At 26.9% G+C, this 20,749-nt stretch overlaps 9 protein-coding genes across 9 annotated transcripts; 4 read left to right on the top strand and 5 right to left on the bottom strand. All coding sequences in view use genetic code 12, as the record gives it.

The window, feature by feature from the left end:
- Positions 1–1,366: 1,366 nt before the first annotated feature.
- On the bottom strand, positions 1,367–2,290 carry KGF54_005535 (uncharacterized protein; the record flags this gene model as incomplete). Its single annotated transcript, XM_051766342.1, has 1 exon — positions 1,367–2,290. One exon carries the CDS (start codon positions 2,288–2,290, stop codon positions 1,367–1,369), a length of 924 nt encoding a protein of 307 aa, XP_051617308.1.
- Positions 2,291–4,389: 2,099 nt separating this feature from the next.
- Positions 4,390–5,226, bottom strand: KGF54_005534 (uncharacterized protein; the record flags this gene model as incomplete). The annotated part of the gene is made up of 1 exon (XM_051766341.1): positions 4,390–5,226. The coding sequence occupies one exon, from the start codon at positions 5,224–5,226 to the stop codon at positions 4,390–4,392; it is 837 nt and encodes a 278-aa protein (XP_051617307.1).
- Positions 5,227–5,486: 260 nt separating this feature from the next.
- Positions 5,487–6,218, top strand: KGF54_005533 (uncharacterized protein; the record flags this gene model as incomplete). The annotated part of the gene is made up of 1 exon (XM_051766340.1): positions 5,487–6,218. One exon carries the CDS (start codon positions 5,487–5,489, stop codon positions 6,216–6,218), a length of 732 nt encoding a protein of 243 aa, XP_051617306.1.
- A 69-nt stretch (positions 6,219–6,287) lies between these two features.
- PEL1 (CDP-diacylglycerol--glycerol-3-phosphate 3-phosphatidyltransferase) lies at positions 6,288–8,222 on the bottom strand (the record flags this gene model as incomplete). The annotated part of the gene is made up of 1 exon (XM_051766339.1): positions 6,288–8,222. The coding sequence occupies one exon, from the start codon at positions 8,220–8,222 to the stop codon at positions 6,288–6,290; it is 1,935 nt and encodes a 644-aa protein (XP_051617305.1).
- Positions 8,223–10,433: 2,211 nt separating this feature from the next.
- On the top strand, positions 10,434–11,237 carry MAM33 (Mam33p; the record flags this gene model as incomplete). Its single annotated transcript, XM_051766338.1, has 1 exon — positions 10,434–11,237. The coding sequence occupies one exon, from the start codon at positions 10,434–10,436 to the stop codon at positions 11,235–11,237; it is 804 nt and encodes a 267-aa protein (XP_051617304.1).
- An 80-nt stretch (positions 11,238–11,317) lies between these two features.
- KGF54_005530 (uncharacterized protein) lies at positions 11,318–12,355 on the bottom strand (the record flags this gene model as incomplete). The annotated part of the gene is made up of 1 exon (XM_051766337.1): positions 11,318–12,355. The coding sequence occupies one exon, from the start codon at positions 12,353–12,355 to the stop codon at positions 11,318–11,320; it is 1,038 nt and encodes a 345-aa protein (XP_051617303.1).
- An 853-nt stretch (positions 12,356–13,208) lies between these two features.
- On the top strand, positions 13,209–13,538 carry RPP1B (ribosomal protein P1 beta; the record flags this gene model as incomplete). The annotated part of the gene is made up of 1 exon (XM_051766336.1): positions 13,209–13,538. The coding sequence occupies one exon, from the start codon at positions 13,209–13,211 to the stop codon at positions 13,536–13,538; it is 330 nt and encodes a 109-aa protein (XP_051617302.1).
- Positions 13,539–13,648: 110 nt separating this feature from the next.
- Positions 13,649–14,743, bottom strand: OGG1 (8-oxoguanine glycosylase; the record flags this gene model as incomplete). The annotated part of the gene is made up of 1 exon (XM_051766335.1): positions 13,649–14,743. One exon carries the CDS (start codon positions 14,741–14,743, stop codon positions 13,649–13,651), a length of 1,095 nt encoding a protein of 364 aa, XP_051617301.1.
- A 4,048-nt stretch (positions 14,744–18,791) lies between these two features.
- On the top strand, positions 18,792–19,556 carry KGF54_005527 (uncharacterized protein; the record flags this gene model as incomplete). The annotated part of the gene is made up of 1 exon (XM_051766333.1): positions 18,792–19,556. The coding sequence occupies one exon, from the start codon at positions 18,792–18,794 to the stop codon at positions 19,554–19,556; it is 765 nt and encodes a 254-aa protein (XP_051617300.1).
- Between the last annotated feature and the right edge of the window lie 1,193 nt (positions 19,557–20,749).

The raw sequence follows: 20,749 nt of genomic DNA, 5'->3' as shown, positions 1-20,749 counted from the left end.
ATGATTTGTTGTGGTAGATTGGGAAAATTGATTTGTTGATATTAATTTTTTATTTTGTAATTTGAATTGCAATAATGATGATTTAATTTTGAAAGCAATAAAAGAAGTCAATTGAAATTTTTAGTCGATTTTGAATATTTTTGTGATAATGTAGAATCAACTGATTAGTTTTAATAATATTTTTTTGAATTGAATAATTTTATGATAATGTAGAATCAACTGATTAGTATTGTTGATATTTTTTTGAATTGAATAATTTTATGATAATGTAGAATCAACTGATTAGTATTGTTGATAGTTTTTTGAATTGAATATTTTTATGATAATGTAGAATCAACTGATTAGTTTTAATGATATTTTTTTGAATTGAATTTTTGTGGTGAAGTAAATAAAGAATGTTCAACAACAAAACACATTGATATTTAAATTCACCTTTAGAATTTTTATAATTTTGTAAAATTTTGGTGTTTTAGTAAATGGAAATATTAGGTAAAACAACTAAAACCATATAACTTAAATTTTATCAAACACCTTAGTATCGGAATCAACTGATTAGTATTAATGATTTTTTTTAAATTGAATAATATTGTAATAATGTAGAATCAACTGATTAGTATTGATGATTTTTTTTTAAATTGATTATTTTTGTGATAATGTAGAATCAACTGATTAGTATTAATGATATTTTTAAGATTCGATTTTTGTGGTGAAGTAAATCAGAATGTTCAACAACAAAACACACTAATATTTAAATTCACCATTAGAATTTTTATAATTTTGTAAAATTTTGGTGTTTTAGTAAATAAAAATATTAGGTAAAACAACTAAAACCGTATAATTTAAATTTTATCAAACACCTTAGTATCGGAATCAACTGATTAGTATTAATGATTTTTTTCAGATTGAATATTATTATGATAATGTAGAATCATCTGATTAGTATTAATGATTCTTTTTTGAATTGAATATTATTGTAATAATGTAGAATTAACTGATTAGTATTAATGATTCTCTTTTGAATTGAATATTATTGTGATGATGTAGAATCATCTGATTAGTATTGATGATTTTTTTTTAAATTGATTATTTTTGTGATAATGTAGAATCAACTGATTAGTATTAATGATTTTTTTTCTGAATTGAATTTTTATAATAATGTAGAATCAACTGATTAGTATTGTTGATATTTTCAAGATTTAATTTTTGTGGTGAAGTAAATAAGAATGTTCAACATCAAAACACACTAATATTTAAATTCACCATTAGAATTTTTATAATTTTGTAAAATTTTGGTGTTTTAGTAACTAAAAATATTAGGTACAACAACTAAAACCATAAAATTTAAATTTTATTAAACACCTTAGTATCAGTGCATCTGCATCAATACTTTTATTCTTTTCTTAACATACATTTTTAATTTTGAGAAGACTTTTTTAAACTTTGAAAAAGTAATATTTAATCTTATTTCTTCATCTTCTTGATATTCTTCAGTATAATGGAAAAAGTTATGTTGATCATATGATTCACCTTCAACACTTGCATATAATACATCTGCATTGAAAAACCTGTTGTTTAGTCCATTAAAAACAAATGGTATTGATTCGATTGATAATTCTCTTCTTACATATGTTAAATTTTCTTCATCAAACGTATATGTGTAATCAAATTCATTAATATCGGGATTGATCTCAATTATAATCCCTTGTTCATCAAAGATCAAGTTTGGATGAATAATATCAACTTCATCCAAAGATTCATCCTCATGTACCTCCATAACTTCAATGCTAAAATTATGAGTCGTTTGTGGTTGATTTTGGTGGAACAATACTAATTGCTGATGTTGTTGTTGTTGTTGTTGTTGTTGTGGTGGTCTAAATAATATTAATGCTCTACTTGATGGTAATTCTGAAGCTGAGTCAATTAATTGTTGTTGTTGTTGTTGTTGTTGTTGTGATTGTTGTTGTTGTTGTTGTGATTGTTGTTGTTGTTGTTGTTGTTGTGATTGTTGTTGTTGTTGTTGTTGTTGTTGATGTTGTTCTTCTTCTTCTTCTTGTTCTTGTGCAGTTGATTGAACTAAATTATGTTGTTGTTGTTGTGGTGGTGGTGGTGGTGTAGCTGATTTTTTTGCTTTTCTATTTTTTTTGAATAATTTTTTGAAATAATTGTGGTGTTTTTTATCAGTTGATGATGATTTTGGTGATGATTCTGTAACTGATGATGATTCTGATGATGATGGTTTAGTTGATTTTTTTGAGTGGTGAAATAATGAAATTTTTTTGAAAATTGACATAATTAATAAGTAATTGGAAAAAAGTTTGAATTTAATAATAATAAAGTGGATTGAATTTATAAGATTTTATATCACTATCAGTGTAAGTATGTGTGATATCGGGTAAAGTTGTTAAATTTATTATTAATGAGAAAGAAGTAAAAAAAAAGTGACATAAATTTTAAAATCGATTTGGGAAAATCTTGAGAATTTATATTTGGTGATTTTTGTTATTTTGTAATGCTATCTTCGACTTCGGGTATGTGGATCCTTAGTATGTATCTCAATTGATGCAAATTCAGACCCTAAATAACCCTAAATAAATTTGGAATGCAGATTTGAAGTATTGCGGTAGTTGGTAGCGGTCCCGTATCAGGATTTGCAACTTAAATGTATCGACTAAAATCAAAATATAATCAATTCCCCATATGTTGCAAATACTTTTGAAGTATATATTTGTGAGAACCATCGGTTTCTAAATCTCCCAGGTGTACCAACTTCGTCTTCTAATTGACGACTAAGACTTCAACAATTGCATTCTGACTTAAACTCAATATTGTTTATCAACTGTACTTTCATATAATGTTCTCATCTAGAATTGTATAAATGTAGATAAACCCACTCACAAAGAACTCAAACGGTAACAATTTAATAATTTGAAGGTCCATCATACCAAATATTTTCTGCGTACTCATCAATGCAACGATCACTTGAAAAAAAAATCCCATGTTAGCAATACTTCAAACATATTTTTTCGTCCATTCATGTAAATAATTAACATCCCCTGAGTCACCTTCATGGTGACCAAATACATTTTCTGACTTTTTGTGAGCATCTAAAAATAAATTAAGCTCACCACTTACAACAAAATAATCCCCATATTACTTTATGGAGTCAATTAATGGTTTGAATTCTTCTGGATTACCAAATTATCCTTTGTGTATAACTGAAAACAATTTTTCTAATGTTTTTGGGATTGTAACTCCATTTACGAATTGTCTATGTCTTATTTCTTCAACTAATTCTTTTAAGTTCTTAAAAAGATAAAATGTTTTCTGTACCTATATCTCATGCAAATCAACATCTGAAAACCATTCCAGTAATTATTCTAACATTTAATTAAGTTCACATTTGAGATACCCGAAACTTCTGTTTTCGACGAAGTATGAATTTGAAATAATTGATCCAGGACATATCATCCTCAGCTTTTGATACGTTATTATTAACTATTATAAATACAACTTAATTAATATCTGTATCATTGCTTCACAACTTCTTTAACTTTACAAATGTCTTTATGTCTTTCCCTTGTCATTATATATGATTGCTGACTTAACTTCGAATAATTGAAAAATTATTGCTAAATTGCTGCTTCATTCTGCTACTTTATTAACTCATGCCACTTGTCAGAAATTGATTCAATTTGTAATAAAATTAAGTAGCGATTTGTAACAAAAACAAGTAGCGCCACTTCAAAGTTTTGAATAATGAGTTGTAAAATGGCGAATATAATAGTTCAGATCTTATTAAAAATTCTTAGATCTTAAGATGAGGGAGCAATGAAAGCGTTAAACCACATCGACAAAAATTAGGGAGTTATGTCCTCGAATTTAGTAATCACTTTCTACGTAAGTTGATTGACAGTAAAATTGTTTATTGACAGGTCTAAAATTATATGAAATGATTCTGCTGGATATGATTTAATTAGTTGTTAAAACCCCAATATTTCTGCATTTTTCTTATTCATTATTCGGTGAGGTTGATTTATTGGGAATGAACTGATTATAAATGACAATTAATAAAACAATTGCCTTTACTCGAAATTACTTTCGTTAATGATTTGATGTAAAATAAGTCCTATCAAAGACGTTCAAAAAACTTAACAATATAATTTTATTAGTGTTCAAATTTAGCGCGTTAAACCATTTATTATTATAACGTTTATATTCTACCATCAAACAGTAGTTGTAATCTACAAAAAATGTTCTGTAAAAGCATTCAAAGTACAGGGAAAGAAGAGTCGAATCATTTTTGTATTCATTATTTCATTAAATTTCCATTAAAACATTATTTTACCAAAAATTATAATATTTTATATTATTTTTGAACTCTAAATCTTCCTATTTTTGAGGTAATGGTAAAACCAATCTTCTTTCAACTTCACATTCCTTATTAACTTCTTCTTCACCATCAAATTTTAATCTTACATTTCCATCTTTTTTATTCCCAACAACAATAGCAGGATAATAAGTTGTTGTATCGGGATATCTCGCAAGAACTTTTGATCCATAACTATAGTTAACTAATGAATCTAAATCCATGGGGGAAGGAATTAATAAAATTTCTTTATAATTACATTTAAAAGTATTACCTGGATTATTATTTTCATCTGGTTCTGGATCTCTTATTTCAAATTTTATTCCATCACCTATAATTTTTACAACTTCACATTGAATCCATTCGTTTACTCGGTTACGTAGTTTGAAAGCTACTTCTGATCCAATAACTATTGGTTCTGATGGATTATATTTTGATTGCCAGAATGATCTACCTATTTTTTTAATCTTTTTACCTTTTGTTGTTGTTGTGTTTTTTTTGGAAGATGATGATGTTTTAGTGGTTGATTCTTTTTCTTCTTTTAATTTTTTGCCAAGTTCTTGTTTTTCAGCTTCTTCTTTAAGTTTTTGTTGTTGTTGAAATTGCATTATTTCTATAAGTTTAGTGAGATTTTCGTTTGATGTGTCAATTAATCTCTTGGCTGTACCTAGGTTGGATTTATGATCGTAAATTTCTTTTTGAAGTTTGGTGATTTCTTCTTGAGTCATGTTTGTAAGTTTGGAAATATCATTGTTGGAATTATAGATGGGGTTAAATGATATACTTTCATTTGATGTACATATATCTTGTAATGATGTTATTACTATATCCCAATTTCCTTGTACAATTTCTGAACTCATGTTGTATACCGCAAAGCTTCTTGTAATTTTAAGTTTGGGTTTCTACTACTTGTAGATGTAGTTATTCAATGATAGTGATGTTAAAGATAAGTTGTTTCAAATCAATAGAAGTTAATGCATGTAATCGAGAAATAAACAAAAAATAATTAAGACACAAAAGTATACCAAATATCAAACTTCCATAAAACAGTTATAAAATCAAAGCCAGACCTGATAAAAATCAACTATATAATCCTCAAATCTGTCTGAATTAATAGAAAATGAGACCAATAGAGCTACTAAACAACCTATCAATCCTACTAAGAACAACATCAACCTACAATCAATTCAAACACACTCAAATTCAAAAACAAAAATCCAAAATTGAAGGTTTATCAACTACATACTTACTCTTACAATTTTATTCAATTGGATTATCTTTAATATCATCGTTGTTCTATTTACTAGATCCAAAAATTCAATCACAATACAAAACAAGATTTTTTGGAGAAAATACACCTATAAATTTACCTTATTCTTTCATAGAGATAATATATTGTGGACTTTCCGTGGTGTTACTACTACAAGTCAAACCAAGATTAAATAAAGAATTATTAGTATTTATACTACTACAGCTAATTCCATTTGCATATTTATACAAATTATGGTGGTTCAATCAAGCTAAAATTTTTAAATTAGACTTGGTGGATTATTTATGGTTTTTGGGTAAATTTAATTTTTGTATTTATTTGATACCACAAGTTTACGAGATTTGGTTATTGGAAAATGGGAATGGGTTACATTCAGGATGGCTATTGTTTAATTCTGCTGCTTTGGCGTTTGAAATTGGTGGAAATTACGTTAATGATTTGGAATGGTTTGAAAATCCTTTTAATTTTGGGAATTATTGGATTATTATATGGTGCAATTTGATATGGATATTGATAATTTTAATTCAGACAAAGTATTTGTATAGGCATAGGGAGGAAATAGTACATTATAAAGAAGTATAAATAAAATAACTTTTATATTTTTAATTGGAAATTCTATTATAACAAATGTAATGTAGTCTATTAATGGTGCTATAATCTACCACCTAATATTTTTACAGCTAAATGAACTCCATAACTGATTTTACGATCTTCATCAATCACGTATTTAGCATCAACTTCTTCTTCGGTAGGTTTATCTATGTTTTCTAAATGATCTTCTATAATTATCTTTGATTGGGTAGGGTTGATATTTAATTTTTTAGGTTGGAAATCAGTCAATTTAAGTTCTTTCACATTCTCCATTAAATGGTCGATTTCTTCTTTCATCTTTTGCTTGAGGAGGGAATCTTTTGTTATTATTATTGCGTTGCTTTCTAAATCTGAACTGTATGCTCTTTTTGTATAATTTGATGATCCAATAACTGTTATACTTGGTTCTTCTTCATCGGGAACAGTGATCCAAAGACCCTTAGCGTGATAAGTCCATCCACCTGGTGTGTTAACTACACCTTTTTGCCATTCATATACGGTAATTAACGTTTCTTTACCTAATCTTTTTATGGATTCTAGAAATTTTTTCGCAAATAAAAGATAAGCTTCTGGTAAGTAATAACTTACACCTGGTGATTTATAAAAACTATTTGCTTTGGGTGATGCTGTTATTACTTTACCCAGGGCTTTACCGTTTAATAAACGATCTTGAATCTGTGGTAACATATTGAAATAACCTGCGGTAAACCACCATTTTATTGTTGGAGAATCTAAATATGATAATAACCTCAAAATTGCTGGTTTTTCAGTTGATAAATCTTGTTGTTGTGGAAATAATGGTGAGAATTGTGATACGGGGTATACTATAGTATCGAAATTTTCATGATCTTTGAATTCGTCAAATGATGAAAGTTCATGTTGTTTTAAAATGGGGGATAATAGTAATGATGTATCACTTATAAACCTCTGTAAATTTAAATGAGGTTCACAAGATGCATTAGTTGTAGGCCAAATTAATTTGAAACCTTGTTTTAATTTTGTTGTATGTCTGATTTGATATGATATTGATGCTATTGCTTCATGAATTTTGAAGTAGTAATTAGTTAATTTTGAAGATTTAAATAAATAATATCTATCTTGTCTATCAGTAAAATAATCTTGTGATAAATTTGCACCACTTAATATGATTTCATCATCGAAACCGTATAATTTCATATGTTGTAAACCCCAACCTTCATTTATTCTTTTTGGTGTTAATTGCTTGGTGATTCCTGATAAATTGGGAGTGTGATACATTCTTAAATCTACTCTAGTTTTACCAAATTTTTTTTCAAGTGGTACTAATATTGATGCAGAACATATATTATTTGGAGCTTCTCTTGTACCTCTTAATACATCAGTTAATATATAAAGTTTTAAATTTTGATTCTTGGAAAGTGCATCATCTAAACATTGTATTAATTCAACTTGACCTTTTCCAATATATAAAGAAGATAAATATATTCTATGTTGAGCATTTGCAATTTTGAATTTTAAAGTTTCATAAAATTGTTTTGGATCATTTAATATCTCTATATCACCTTTATTTAACAAAAATCTTGGAGCTATTGAATCTAATTGTTGGAATATAGTAATTAATCTTGGATGAAAATTTTTTATAAAATCTAATGAAATATTTGGATTATTTGTTGAATATTGTTTTTCTTGAATTAATGAAGTTGATGAATTTTGGGAGTTGTTTGTTGATGTCGGAAATAAATAATTGTAAATAGATGAGATCATTGGTAGACCTGATTTTATATGATTATATTTTTTATATTTGTTGTTTCTAGTGGTGTTGTAAGAATGAATGTGTCTTTTATGAACTGATTTAAAAGGATGTAATTTAAATGAATGTGTAGATGCAATCTTTGCTTTAGTGTTAGTAGTTGTTAAAATACTTTTTCTTGATCTTATAATAGTAGTTGTTCTAATAATTAATGATGATGATGATGATGATGATGATAATAAATTAGTTAAAATATTAAATTTCATCAAGATAAAAAAATCATAAAAGAAGAAAAAGAAAAACTAATTCAAAAATCTGTAAAACAATTTAAGGAAATCAAAGTCCAAATATATCAAATAAAAAAAATAATTATCAACAAAAGATATAAAATGTTGAATTTCTTATCACGAAAGAATATAAAAAGTTTAGTTTAATATTTTTTTTTTTTTTTTTTTTTGTTGTTTATTTTTTCTTATCTTTCAATAGTTAAAAAAGAGATTTACTTAAGATAAATTTTTTCAGTTTTGATAAGCTCGAAGTTTACACTCTTGAAAATTCTACCAGGTTAAATTAGTCCGAGAATAAAATGTCATTTGTTTTGTACTTTTGATTGTATAAATTAAAATGTTTATTCGAATTGCTATTAATTTACTCCATTTTTTAGAATTATTACTAAGTTTGGAATTGTTAAACTAGGCTTAAATCTCATTCTTTGTTTAGTAGTAAATTTGAGACATAAATGATGCAAGGAACCAAACCAAAGTATGACCCTTAATTATATTAGGTAAGTGAAATAAGAATGATCAGAACAAGCAAATTAAAGTGCTATCAGTTTTTAATATCTATAAAATTTGAAGTTACATTGAAATCGATAATTGAAATTTAATATTTTACTTCGAACCTTCTCTTTGAGAAAGAAAATAATTTATTATATAAACTTAAATTTAGAGTAGATTAAGAGTTTTGATTGATGTAACCAAAATTGGATCAATAAGATTTTATTTACAAGAACCAAAAGCTTCAATAGTCGAATTAAAAAGACTTTTAATTTACGTTTGAAGTTTATACAATTACTTTATTGTCGTGTGCCGATAAAATATACAAACGTTTTGCTTATATATGTATTGTGAATAATTAATTTTTCCACTTTACTTACTTTTCAGCCTTGCAGCAGAGTAAATAAACTTAACTCATTACAAATAATTATCAATTCGGCTTTTGCTTTTGATATTTTAATCTTAACATCAAAATATTGAATTAGATCAAATTAATCTCCAAACCCCATTTGTATACTACTTCTTTTTAAAGTAATTAAATTAGTGTACAGAAAAGAAATTAAATTTTTTAGTGGCTTGTTTCAAATTTATGTTTTCATTCCCCACAAAGTATAAATTTAATTTTTTTTACAAAAAGAAAAGGCATGTCATTATTACATAAGTAAAGATATAGATTAAGTAAGTTGAAATTCTTGCTCCTTTTCTAAGAATTTTGAAGTCATTTGACTCAATTTCCTGCCAGATCGGTTATTCCATAAAAAGATTTTAAGATACGAGAATAAAGAATAGAGAGGGTTCAAATTAGGCTAACTAGAATTTTGCTAATTCTATAGATTTTAAGTTATATGATTTTTTTTAATTAATGTTTTCTAATTTTCGAAATAACGTCCTTTGACTAAATTTTAGAAATAAAACCACCTGGTATTGGCACAACAAGATGAGCTGATTACTTTACTCAGTCTATTTTGCAACTAAAAAATTTACTAAAAATACAATAAGAAATTTAATAATCTTTTAACTTACAAGTGTACAGCTCCTTGTATGAAGGTTCCTATGAAAAATGGAGCACGTTTACCAAGTCTCTATGCTGGTTTTATAACTGTAAGTTGTTGCAAGTTGTTGTGAGTCGATAAGTGTCGACTTCTCAAGGAAGAGGACATTAAGAAATTGACGACTTTCATACAAACTATATTAGCGAGAAGAATAAAATAAGACGGAAAATTTCAATTTTTCCAACATTTTGAAGAATTTCACATAGCGAGAAAAATGTCTAATCGTTCCATGTCTTGAAGAATGGGCGACAAAGAAAGAGGTCGAGCTAGTTTTTTGCCCGCGCTATAAGCAAAGTACTAAATTTCATATATAGAGAAAGTTATAAAATTTGTCCTTCATAAAGAATGAAAAATTCTTTTAATTAAAACTACTCGACTGATCAATTGAGAAACCATAATTTTGAAATTAGTTCTTTTTTAAAGACTGTTTAATACAAACTCATGTTGAAAATATACCAATCTGCTCTTGTTGTCTGATGTAGAACTTTTGTAATTAAACCAATAATTGCAAAATTTAGTCACGGGATTAATTGGTAGCAACGTGTCTTAGTTAATTCTTTCAGTTTCTCCTCATCGATCTGATATAAAGCTCCTTAAACTTTATTGCATTCAAAACTTATTACATCAATTAACCAAAACATTAGCCAAAATGTCAAGATTATTAACTAATTCAATACGTTCAACATTATCAAAAAGAATTGTTTCTCAAAATTTGAAAATCAAAACAAACTCAACTTTTTTCAAATCATTACCAATTATTGCAACCACTCCTGTAAGATCATTTCATTATTCACCAATTAGATTCAATAGTAATGATACTCCAGAATTAGCATTAGATGAAGTTATTAAAACCGAAAGCAAGATGGTAGAAGCTATCCCAAATGAATTAGATAACGTATATCAAGAATTTTTAAAACAATCTGGTTTTAAATTAATATCAAATCCTGGAAATGCTAACGTAGAATTAGTAAAAACTGATTCAGCTACAGGTAATAAAATTCATGTATATTTTGATATTGATGAAGTTACAGATATACCAACTGAAGAATTAACAGAGGTTGAAGATTTAGAAAATGAAGCTTCAGCATTAGATCAAATATTATGTAATGTTAAAATTTTAATTGAAAATGAATCAAAAAACAGTGGGTTATTCTTGAATTTATTTTTACAAAACACAGAATCAAGTTTTATGATAGATTTCGTAAACGTTTCTAATGACGTTAAACAATTTTTATCAAATATAACAAAAGATAATGAATTTATTGATAAATTTAATTATCAAGGTCCAAAGTTTGCTGAATTAGATGAATCATTACAAACTGAATTTGAAAATTATTTGGTTGCAAAGGGAATAGATAATGAATTGGCTGATTTTATTGTTGCTTTTAGTGATTTTAAAGAAGAAAATGAATATAGAGGTTGGTTAAATGACGTTTCAAAATTTTTAAATTAAAAAGAATAAAAAAAAAAACTATTAGTTTAGTTTACCTTGTATATATTATATCCTTATTAATTATAGTCGTCTATTTTCTATTATTTTAATTTTTGTTTTTGTAGTATATCTCTAATCATTAAACTTAGTATTATATCAACATCATCATTAACATTATCAATTGCAATAAATCCACATTTCCAATCTGAACTTAATGTTTTGCCATCTTGAATTAGTTGTGCAGAAGCTAGTTCATTTTTGACATGAGTACATATAATCCATATGGGAGGTGAATCAAAACTATTTTCAAATGATTGTGGTTGGGTTTTTGATTTCCCACTATTTAAAATATTTTTAAATGCAAATTTAAAAGAAAATACATCTGACTCTTCACCTTTAGCCCAATCTCTTTTGAATGTATTATACTCTTCCCATGCGTCATTTAATGCTGCTTTTATGGTAGGTAATAAATTGAAAGTATGATTAGTAGGTAATTCACTTGATAATAATGAATTTGCTTGATTTTCATATCCTGGTGGATTGTAACTTGGTATAGCACTATACACGAAAAAATAACCATTTACATTCCCATTTAATTCACTAGCGCCACTTGCTACAAGCAAAGGATTTGTAGATACTGGTCGACGAGGTTCATTTGCTAAATTATGTAGTATTTCTTTATCTAGATTTGAATATAATGATGCTTCGAGGTATGGAACGACTTTTTGTGGATTAAAAGCTGGTGTATCTATTAATTCAACTAGTATTGGAGTTATTTCATCTTTTGTTTCATTAAGATTGTAATACTCATTATTTTTGACATTTCCTGTATTCTTTGATTGTTTTAGCACAGATGATAGGTTGACATTATGACCAACTTCCAAATTGTTATTTATTAGTATATCCTTTGATTGAGTAGATTCAGGCTCGTAATTAAATAATATGGGAGTTAGTTGTGTTGTAGGATAGTAAGTTTCCCTATATGAACCTAACGTAAGTTTTGAAATTATTGAAGTTTTACCTGATTTTGAACCACCTAAAAATGCTAATCTTATTGGATTTGTTAAATTGACTGGATTTTTGGATTTGTGAAGATGATGAGAATCTGATCTTGATGAGTTTGTTGACAATGAAGTCATTCAACAATTGAGAAAATTGGACGAGTTAAGTGGATTTGATATGTGCTGTAAAGTGAGTTTTGGAAACTCAATCAATAGAATCCATATCGAGATGTTTTTGTTTGCTGATAAACATCGTAAATCTCGAAATTTACGAGAGATCAATTCTAGAAGTATAAAGGAACAAGATTTTCTAAATGTGAAACATCCTTTGGTATCTAAGAGAAATTAAATTATATAATAAAGAGTCTCAATAAATTGATACATTATAATAATTTATTATAATAATGAAGTTAATAGTCTGAAACATTATTTTTAATGATGCGAGATACCAAAATTTTGGATAAGCACACCGTTTAAATTCTTCAATGTGAGCCACTCACGAGCTTAAACTCTCAATTTAGAACGTTACTAAACGCTGAAAAATCAAGGTTTACTTTAATTAATTTGTCAATACTCTAATATTCTAATTGTGAAAAACAACTTAAAAATGATGAAATTCTAAGTAAGAATAATGCTCAATATTTTGCTAAATGTTGCGAATGAAACCAAGTTTAGACAGATCATTCAAAGTCATGAACTCGGGGAAACACCATATACATATTGCAGATTGATGGAGCTTTATAGTCTCGAATAAATACTATCTGTTTCAAGTTAGTATATAATAGGGTAGTAACCCTATTGCAATTTTTATTTACGAGAGCCGCAATTAAAGCGGTACGTCACATTGGTAGCAGACCTTAGACTTGGTGAAAATTTAAAAAGTTTTACAACTTCACGCAATCACTCATTTACGTAGTTAAAACAACAATACTAAGAACTTAGTCTGCTTTTGCTTAAATCTTGATTAATTCTAGTTATCACCAACAAAAAAATGTCAAACAACGATCAATTAATTTCATACGCTGCATTAATCTTAGCAGATGCTGAAGCACCAATCACTTCAGAAGCTTTATTATCAATCACAGAAGCCGCTGGTGCATCAGTTGATAAATATTGGGCTGATATTTTCGCTAAAGCTTTAGAAGGTAAAAATGTTAAAGAATTATTATTCTCATTTGCTGCTAGTGCCCCAGCTTCTGCTGGTGCTGCTTCATCAGGTGCTGCCGCTGGTGGTGCTGCTACTGAAGAAGCTGCTGCTGAAGAAGTTGAAGAAGAAAAAGAAGAATCTGATGATGATATGGGTTTCGGTTTATTCGATTAAACAAGTTAATAAAGTTTACTCGTTATAATAAGGGATATTTTAGAATATTAATTAATTGGGATGAATCAATTTTTTTTTTTGAAATCAGAAGATTGATTGTAGTATTAGAATTACACCTCTACTTTTACTATTTTACTTCTTTTTATCTTCTTGGTATTAGTCTCTATGTTAGTAAGCACCTTTCTTTTATTGCTTTTCTTTTCAACTACCTGAATTATTTCCTCTTTAATTTCTTCTTTGACAGCTTCAATATCATTAATACCATTATTTAAATCACTTAAATCAGCAGCAAATAAAACAGATTGAGCCCAACCAGCGTATTCACCAAATATGTCCTTGAAATAAGACCTAATCTCTTGATGCATTTTTAAATTGAGTGTCTTGGTTTTAGAGCCTTTAAATTTAAAATCTCTCATTGCAATTTGATATATGTGGGTATCAATTGGTACAATGTCTGATTTATCTAATGACATTAGGCATATACAATCTGCAACTTTTGGTCCAACTCCGCATAATTGTATTAAAAATTTATGACTCTCTTCATATGAGATATTTCTTAAATTGTTTAAATTTTGTAATGTAATATCTGGATGTGAATCATCCATGAACATTCTAGCAGTCTTGTAGATATAACTAGCTCTATACCCAAATCCTAGTTCTCTTAGTTTTGATTCAGTACTTGGACAGGATAACTGTTTAGGTGTAGGAAACGAGTAAAAAGCATGACCTTCGTAAGTATTTATATAATCACCAAAGTTGATACATAAATTATCACACATTTTAGAAATTCTCTTGACATTATTATTTGATGAACATATAAAACAAATCAAACATTCCCATGGATCTTGTCTTAACGTTCTTATCCCAGTAAATAAATCAAAAGGCGAGCTGATAGAATTTTTCTTGTAAGGTTCATGATTTAATTTCCATTGTGAATATAATTTATTTAAGTTGATGTCTAATGTGAAGTAATCATTTATAAAATCTAATGTTTTTGTTGTTGAGGTGGATTTTTGTTGATGATTTAGTATATGAGAGTAGTAGATATTATTGGAGTCTTGTTTTAACAATATAATTCTATCTGATGTTGAAAAAGTCCATATATTATTTAAATTCTTCCATCTGAAAGTTTGACCACATCTTAATACTTTACTTAAACAAACTTCTGATTCTTTTATTGGTAATTTATTCCATATAATTTCCATCTTTTAAAAATAGTGATATCGTTAATTTGTGATGTTGCAAAATAAGTGATGAATTCACTTTTAAGTTATATAATATCTATGGATGATAAGATAAGATAAAGAGAAGTATTGAAAAAATTTGATCCTAATCTATTAATGAGACGCGTTTTTTTGACATGTCTTAGAATCTGAGACAATGTCATTTTTATTCAAGACACTCATTCATCTAGATTATTTTTTCACAAATTCAATGATCAACTAGACGACGTAACTTACGAAAGGATGGCATGTGAATTTTGATTCAAACGTTTACCATTACGATGCACTTGCTGATAATCTCATTTAACATTGCCATTCACTGATTTTATGCATCTAACGCGTTTAAAGAAGTTAAACTGTTAATACAAAAGCTTTGAGCCTCATTAAAAAGATCAAATTTTGCCAGCTAATGTCAGTCAATGTATATCTGCTTCTGTAATTCATGTTATTGTGACATATTGAGCAGCATGTTAATTATCACATTAAACCATTCACTGAGCAGTTACGAAATAACCATGTAAACCCATAACCAAATCAGGCAAATTAAAGTTTTGTGAAATTTAGTTAGTAACAGAATAATTAAATTTAAGATGAAATTTTCACTACATGTTGAACAAAAAAATTTTTACATTGTTCTTTTAATATGGGACTCGATGTTTCAAGTTTTTTGAAAAAAGAAATTTATAAAGTTTGAAATCTTGTGAACAATCGGGCTGTTATCGTTTGATTTGATGTTAAAATTAGATCAATTTTGCTATCAGAAAATTTCTTTTTTTTTCTGGTAACTTGTAAATCAATTTTGAAACATTGATCTTACAATAAATCATGGCTATAAAAAATGCATTGCATAAAATCATCTAAGGAAGTCAGTTCCTTTTAATCTTAATCATCTTCAATTAATTACGAAAGTTTTAGTGTTTAAGATCACAAGCACATTGAACTATATATCACGTATGAATAAGGCAATAATTGTTCACAGATTCAAACCAAAAACCAAAAACTGGTGACATACTCGAAACCTCATGAACGTAAATGCAAACAGCAAAAGCAGTAAGAAAGCCAAGTAAATGTAATGAACAATTTTGAATAAATATTGGGCAAAGTTAAGGTAAGGTAAGGCATTAAAATAAATTAATACTGGTTTTGATAATAATACAAAACCACAAAAGAAAATATCTCTAGACAATTGACTTTTGTAATTGATACGATTGACGATATCTCGAAGATGTACACCCTCAAGAATTGCATAATTTCATCTGTATCTCTCATTTTTATATCATAATATTTTTTTGGACTTCACAATAATCAAGAAAGTTGTTAATTACTTTTACTTTTTCACATGAAAGTAAAGGAGGTGGTTGTGAAATATTTCGTTGGAAATGTGATTTATGATTGATTTTTGGATACTTTATTTCAGAGATTATTAAAGTTTTTGACTAAGTTAATTGAAACGTTTTGGAAAACGTTTACTTGGTTCTAGTGGACTTTTAGTAAAAAGCTTGTACCTTTTTATTGATGATTCAAGAAGACTGGGACCAATTAAAATTTAGAGAGTGAGCAATTTCTCGACATCATTTTCGACATCCTTTGGTTTGTACTTTGTAAGCAATTGATCTTGAGAGAGAATCAATTTGGTATAAAATAATCAACTTTTGATAACACCAGCCGTGTCGTTAATTAATACACAATTAATGATTGAAAGATAGCAGGGTCGTTCAAGGGTATATCAGGTTGTTAATTAATGTCATGTTGATATGTAAATTAAATTAATTATTATGTTTGTGCAATTTATGAACCCTTTTACACAAAGTAAGAAAGACACAAAAATTAATTACTGAAATTTCTTTAGTAATTTTCCACAAAATTTTTAGGTTGAGATTTTTAAGTTTATTAGTTTTTATGAAATACGAATATTTTGAATTTTTTAAATCATTAACTCGTATCTGTTTTATCCAACCAATATAACCTTAAATTAATAATAGAGGCAATTTTAGTTAGACGAGGACGAAGAAAAATGAATATATCTATCTAATTTGACAACTTAATTAATTTCTTGTATTAGCTAAATGAAGGCAAACAATTTTTTTTCCATTACATCAAAATTATTATATTTTAAGTTGAGCTGTTGATAAGAAAAAGTTAATTACATTCTTTTATAATAAATTATTTTTAGTATAATTTTGCTCAAAAAAATTAAATTGATCTTCTTTTATAGTACAATAAGTTCAATTTATTTTAATTACACATCAATTAATGATCATAAACCTGAATTATAATATTTTTTGATCGACATTAACTTACACTTACTCTCAAAATGTATCAAGGCGTAAAATAATATTACATAAATCCACAAGAAAAATTGATAATGATAGATTTCATCTGTCTAAATTAAATATCTATTTTTTAATTTACGAAATTTTTTTAACTTCTCCATTTAGAATTTAAGGTTTTACTGCTTCATTACCCATTCACTAAAAAATCTAAGATACTACTTTTACTAAAATTATTGACAGTTTCTAATATGTTTCTAAATAAGTAAAAAAATTATTTTTTGTATAAAGAATCGAATTTGAATTGATCAAAAGTAATTGATACTAGACTTTATTGAATCGTATTCAATTTGAGCTCGACTTCATGGTCAATAAAAAAGGTTTACGAGTAACTTTCTATGAATAGACCTGGGACTTAACGATCATAATGTTCAATTTTAGGTAAACTTTTAGCAAACATGCCTCGAGGAAATTAGTAGATAGTTGAACAAAGTCAATTAAGCTTTATTTTGATAAGGGAGACAAGTAAGACAAAACTATAATTTAATTTGACTAAACGTATACGTTTATTTTATGAAAGATTGAGATATTTATTCGTTACATGAAACATATTTTTATAATGTAAATTGGAAAAATTGTAATACAAAATATATTATACAAAAATTATCTGCATGTCAACTATAAACTCAAAAAAGTAAGAATATTGAGATAGAGGATCCGGATGAAGATCAAATTTTATTTCTTTATTCCTTGTACCCATCGTCAAGTCCTTTCAGTTGAACATGAGAGAAATAACGAAGATGGTTTGAGGTAATTGGAACTCCACGGCAGATTACAACAGATTTCCTCGTATAGAGCAATAATCAAAGTTGTAGTATTAATATATTCATACAAAAAAGCTTAATATTAATCATGATTTCTATTAACAAAGTTTTGAGATATAACGATTGACAATAATAAAAATTAAATTTAACAATAGGAAAGAAATTAATTCAAAGACATAAATGTATACAATTGATTCATATTATTAACACAATAAATAATAATAGAAAAAATGATCATCGACTCTAACGGATCTCATTTTTTTGTATTTACTTTTTTGTAAATTGAATTAAATTAAAAAAAATAATTTATTTTTATTCCGTAAAAATTTTATATGCACAAATTCCTAAAAAATTGAACCGAACAATATGCAGTATTGTATTAGTGTACTGTATATTAACTCCTTTTTTGTGCATAGAATTTACGCTATATACAGTATAGCACATACATACACCACAAGCTACACAAACTTTATTACAATTATTATAATATTTTAATATTACACAAACTTTAAACTTTTGTATCACCCCCCTCGTTTTTGTAATATTTTTTTTAAAACTTTAAATTTCTTTCCCCCCAAAACTTTTATTTTTTTATTTTTTTTAATTTTTTTTGTTTTTGTTTTTATATTTTGCAATAATAACATACAATTGCTAAAATAATAATTTATAATATATATATATGGTTCAAAATATTCTTATTTCATTTTTTTAAAGGTTTTAAATATCATACTTACTTTACTTTCAAATTCAAAGATATTTAATATCAATTTTATCACTTACTTTTATTCATTCTTTTTCAAATTTACATTTAAATTAAATTCAATAAATTATTAAATAGATACTAGATTACTCAATTAATACCTCATAGAATATTTTACTACTACATATTCATTAATAATAATAAGATTACTACTTACCCACGAGATATTGAAAACAATGTTACAATCTCCATTTTCATTCACTCCAAGAAAGAATAGAATAAATTCAGATTCAAGTTTAGTACTCAGATCATCAAATATATCAGACTCATCAACTACATCATGTAAAAATTCACACTCAATTAATGATATTAATGATAAGACAACGATTGATATTCCGTCAACTCCTGAACCAAAACATACCTCAAATATGTTAAATACTCCACCTCCAACATCACGTAGAAGAAATAGCACCACAAGAAAATCGAAATCAAGTAACAAAGTAACCAAGTCTACAACCAAAAATTCTAAATTAACAACCCCAACAAAAACAAAATCTAAAAAGCAAAAAGAACAAGATTTAGTATTACCATTATCTCCGCCAATAATGTCATCTATTGAATCAAAATTAAAATTAATACAATCAAAACTATTAAGTATAGATGATACTACGATAAAATCAGATATTTCAAATTTATTAGACTCGACTATTTTAGAATTGAATCAACAACAATCACAGCAACAACAACAACAACAACAGCAACAACAAGAATTAGAATCAGCAATAGATATATTACCTAAATTAACAAATGATCAAATATTAAATGGTACCACAAATTATATATTAGAAACTCCAAAAAATCAAATTATAACACCATATTTACAAACTCCTCCATTAGCTCCAAAACAAGAATTTAATTTATGTATGGATTTCAACGATTATTCGCAAATTGATTTAAATTTAATTTCAACTCAATTAGATTTTGATCAAAATTTTTATTAAACGTGTGTTAATGAATGTTATTAATGAGTTTTATGATTTACTGTATCATTTTTTTTTTACTGGACTATACTTAATGTTGTACAATTGTTATTGATGATTTTTACGAGTTTTTGGGTTTTCTAGAGGGGATTTTTTTACTTGGTTCACAAAATTTGCTTTGTTTGTTTTTTTGCTTACTGGTGGAGATTTTAGAAATTAGGCGGTTACACACATGAATGTGTTTTTTTTTAAGCTTATCTGGTTGCTTTTTTAAGGCTTGAACTTTGAAAGTTCATTAGGTTAGCTGAAGTTAGATATCAATTTTCTTTATCTTTCAGGAGTTAGTTTACTTTAATTCATTTTACTGTATTTTTTAATTGTATAATTATAAATAATTTTTGAATATGCCAGATTTTTCTAGATTAATAATTTGTATCCGAATGCTCCACTTATATTTTCAATCTTACAGAACTTCCGTTTCTCGAGAACATAAACTTTAATTAGTCTCGAGATTTGTTTTTATTTAGATCTTTAAATACGACCCAGATTCTCGATTGTTTGTAAAGGATGTAACAAACACTTAGTTATTGCGCTTTTGTTACTCTATATTTGTTTAGTGTTTGACATATGTTTGCTAAAATATGTATACACAAAACAAAACAACAAGTTTCAAAATGTTAAGTCAAATTCTTGAACAAGTCTAAAGGAGTTATTAATAAGACTAAGGATCTAGAAACAAGGAGTTTTGATTTATTTGATTAATCAAATTGAGGGAATTGTTTCGATTTTCTTTGTATTTGAATTTAGCTAGCTTTATAAATATTAGTTTTCGCTTAGTAAGTTATAGGGGGTGTAAATAAGTGGCAAATTTTTAAATATGTACATAATTTAATATTCTACATACTAAATTTGAAAAAACTAAATCATGAAAAACAAAAGGGGATTAAAGAAATATTGAAAAAAAGCTGGAAGAATAAGAGAATTTGATAAACATGTCTAATTTCATAAATAATTATAGAACAAACTAAAAAGCTAGATAACTTACTTTTCTCTCCCTCTATAATAAGTCTACTGATAAGAAAATTCTCCAACGAGTAGTTAGGGGAATTTCAAATATGAAACGATTGAACAAAACCGAACTTACGAATTCCACCACCCCAGACAACAACCAGATAAAAGGATTGTTTAGTTCAAGGATTCTTCTTGCTTTACAA

Source organism: Candida jiufengensis, assembly GCF_024610255.1.
Source record: "Candida jiufengensis strain CBS 10846 chromosome Unknown scaffold10, whole genome shotgun sequence".
Taxonomy (NCBI): domain Eukaryota; kingdom Fungi; phylum Ascomycota; class Pichiomycetes; order Serinales; family Debaryomycetaceae; genus Lodderomyces; species Lodderomyces jiufengensis.
Note: the sequence above shows the minus strand (reverse complement) of the source record. Positions and strands in the feature narration are given on the sequence as shown.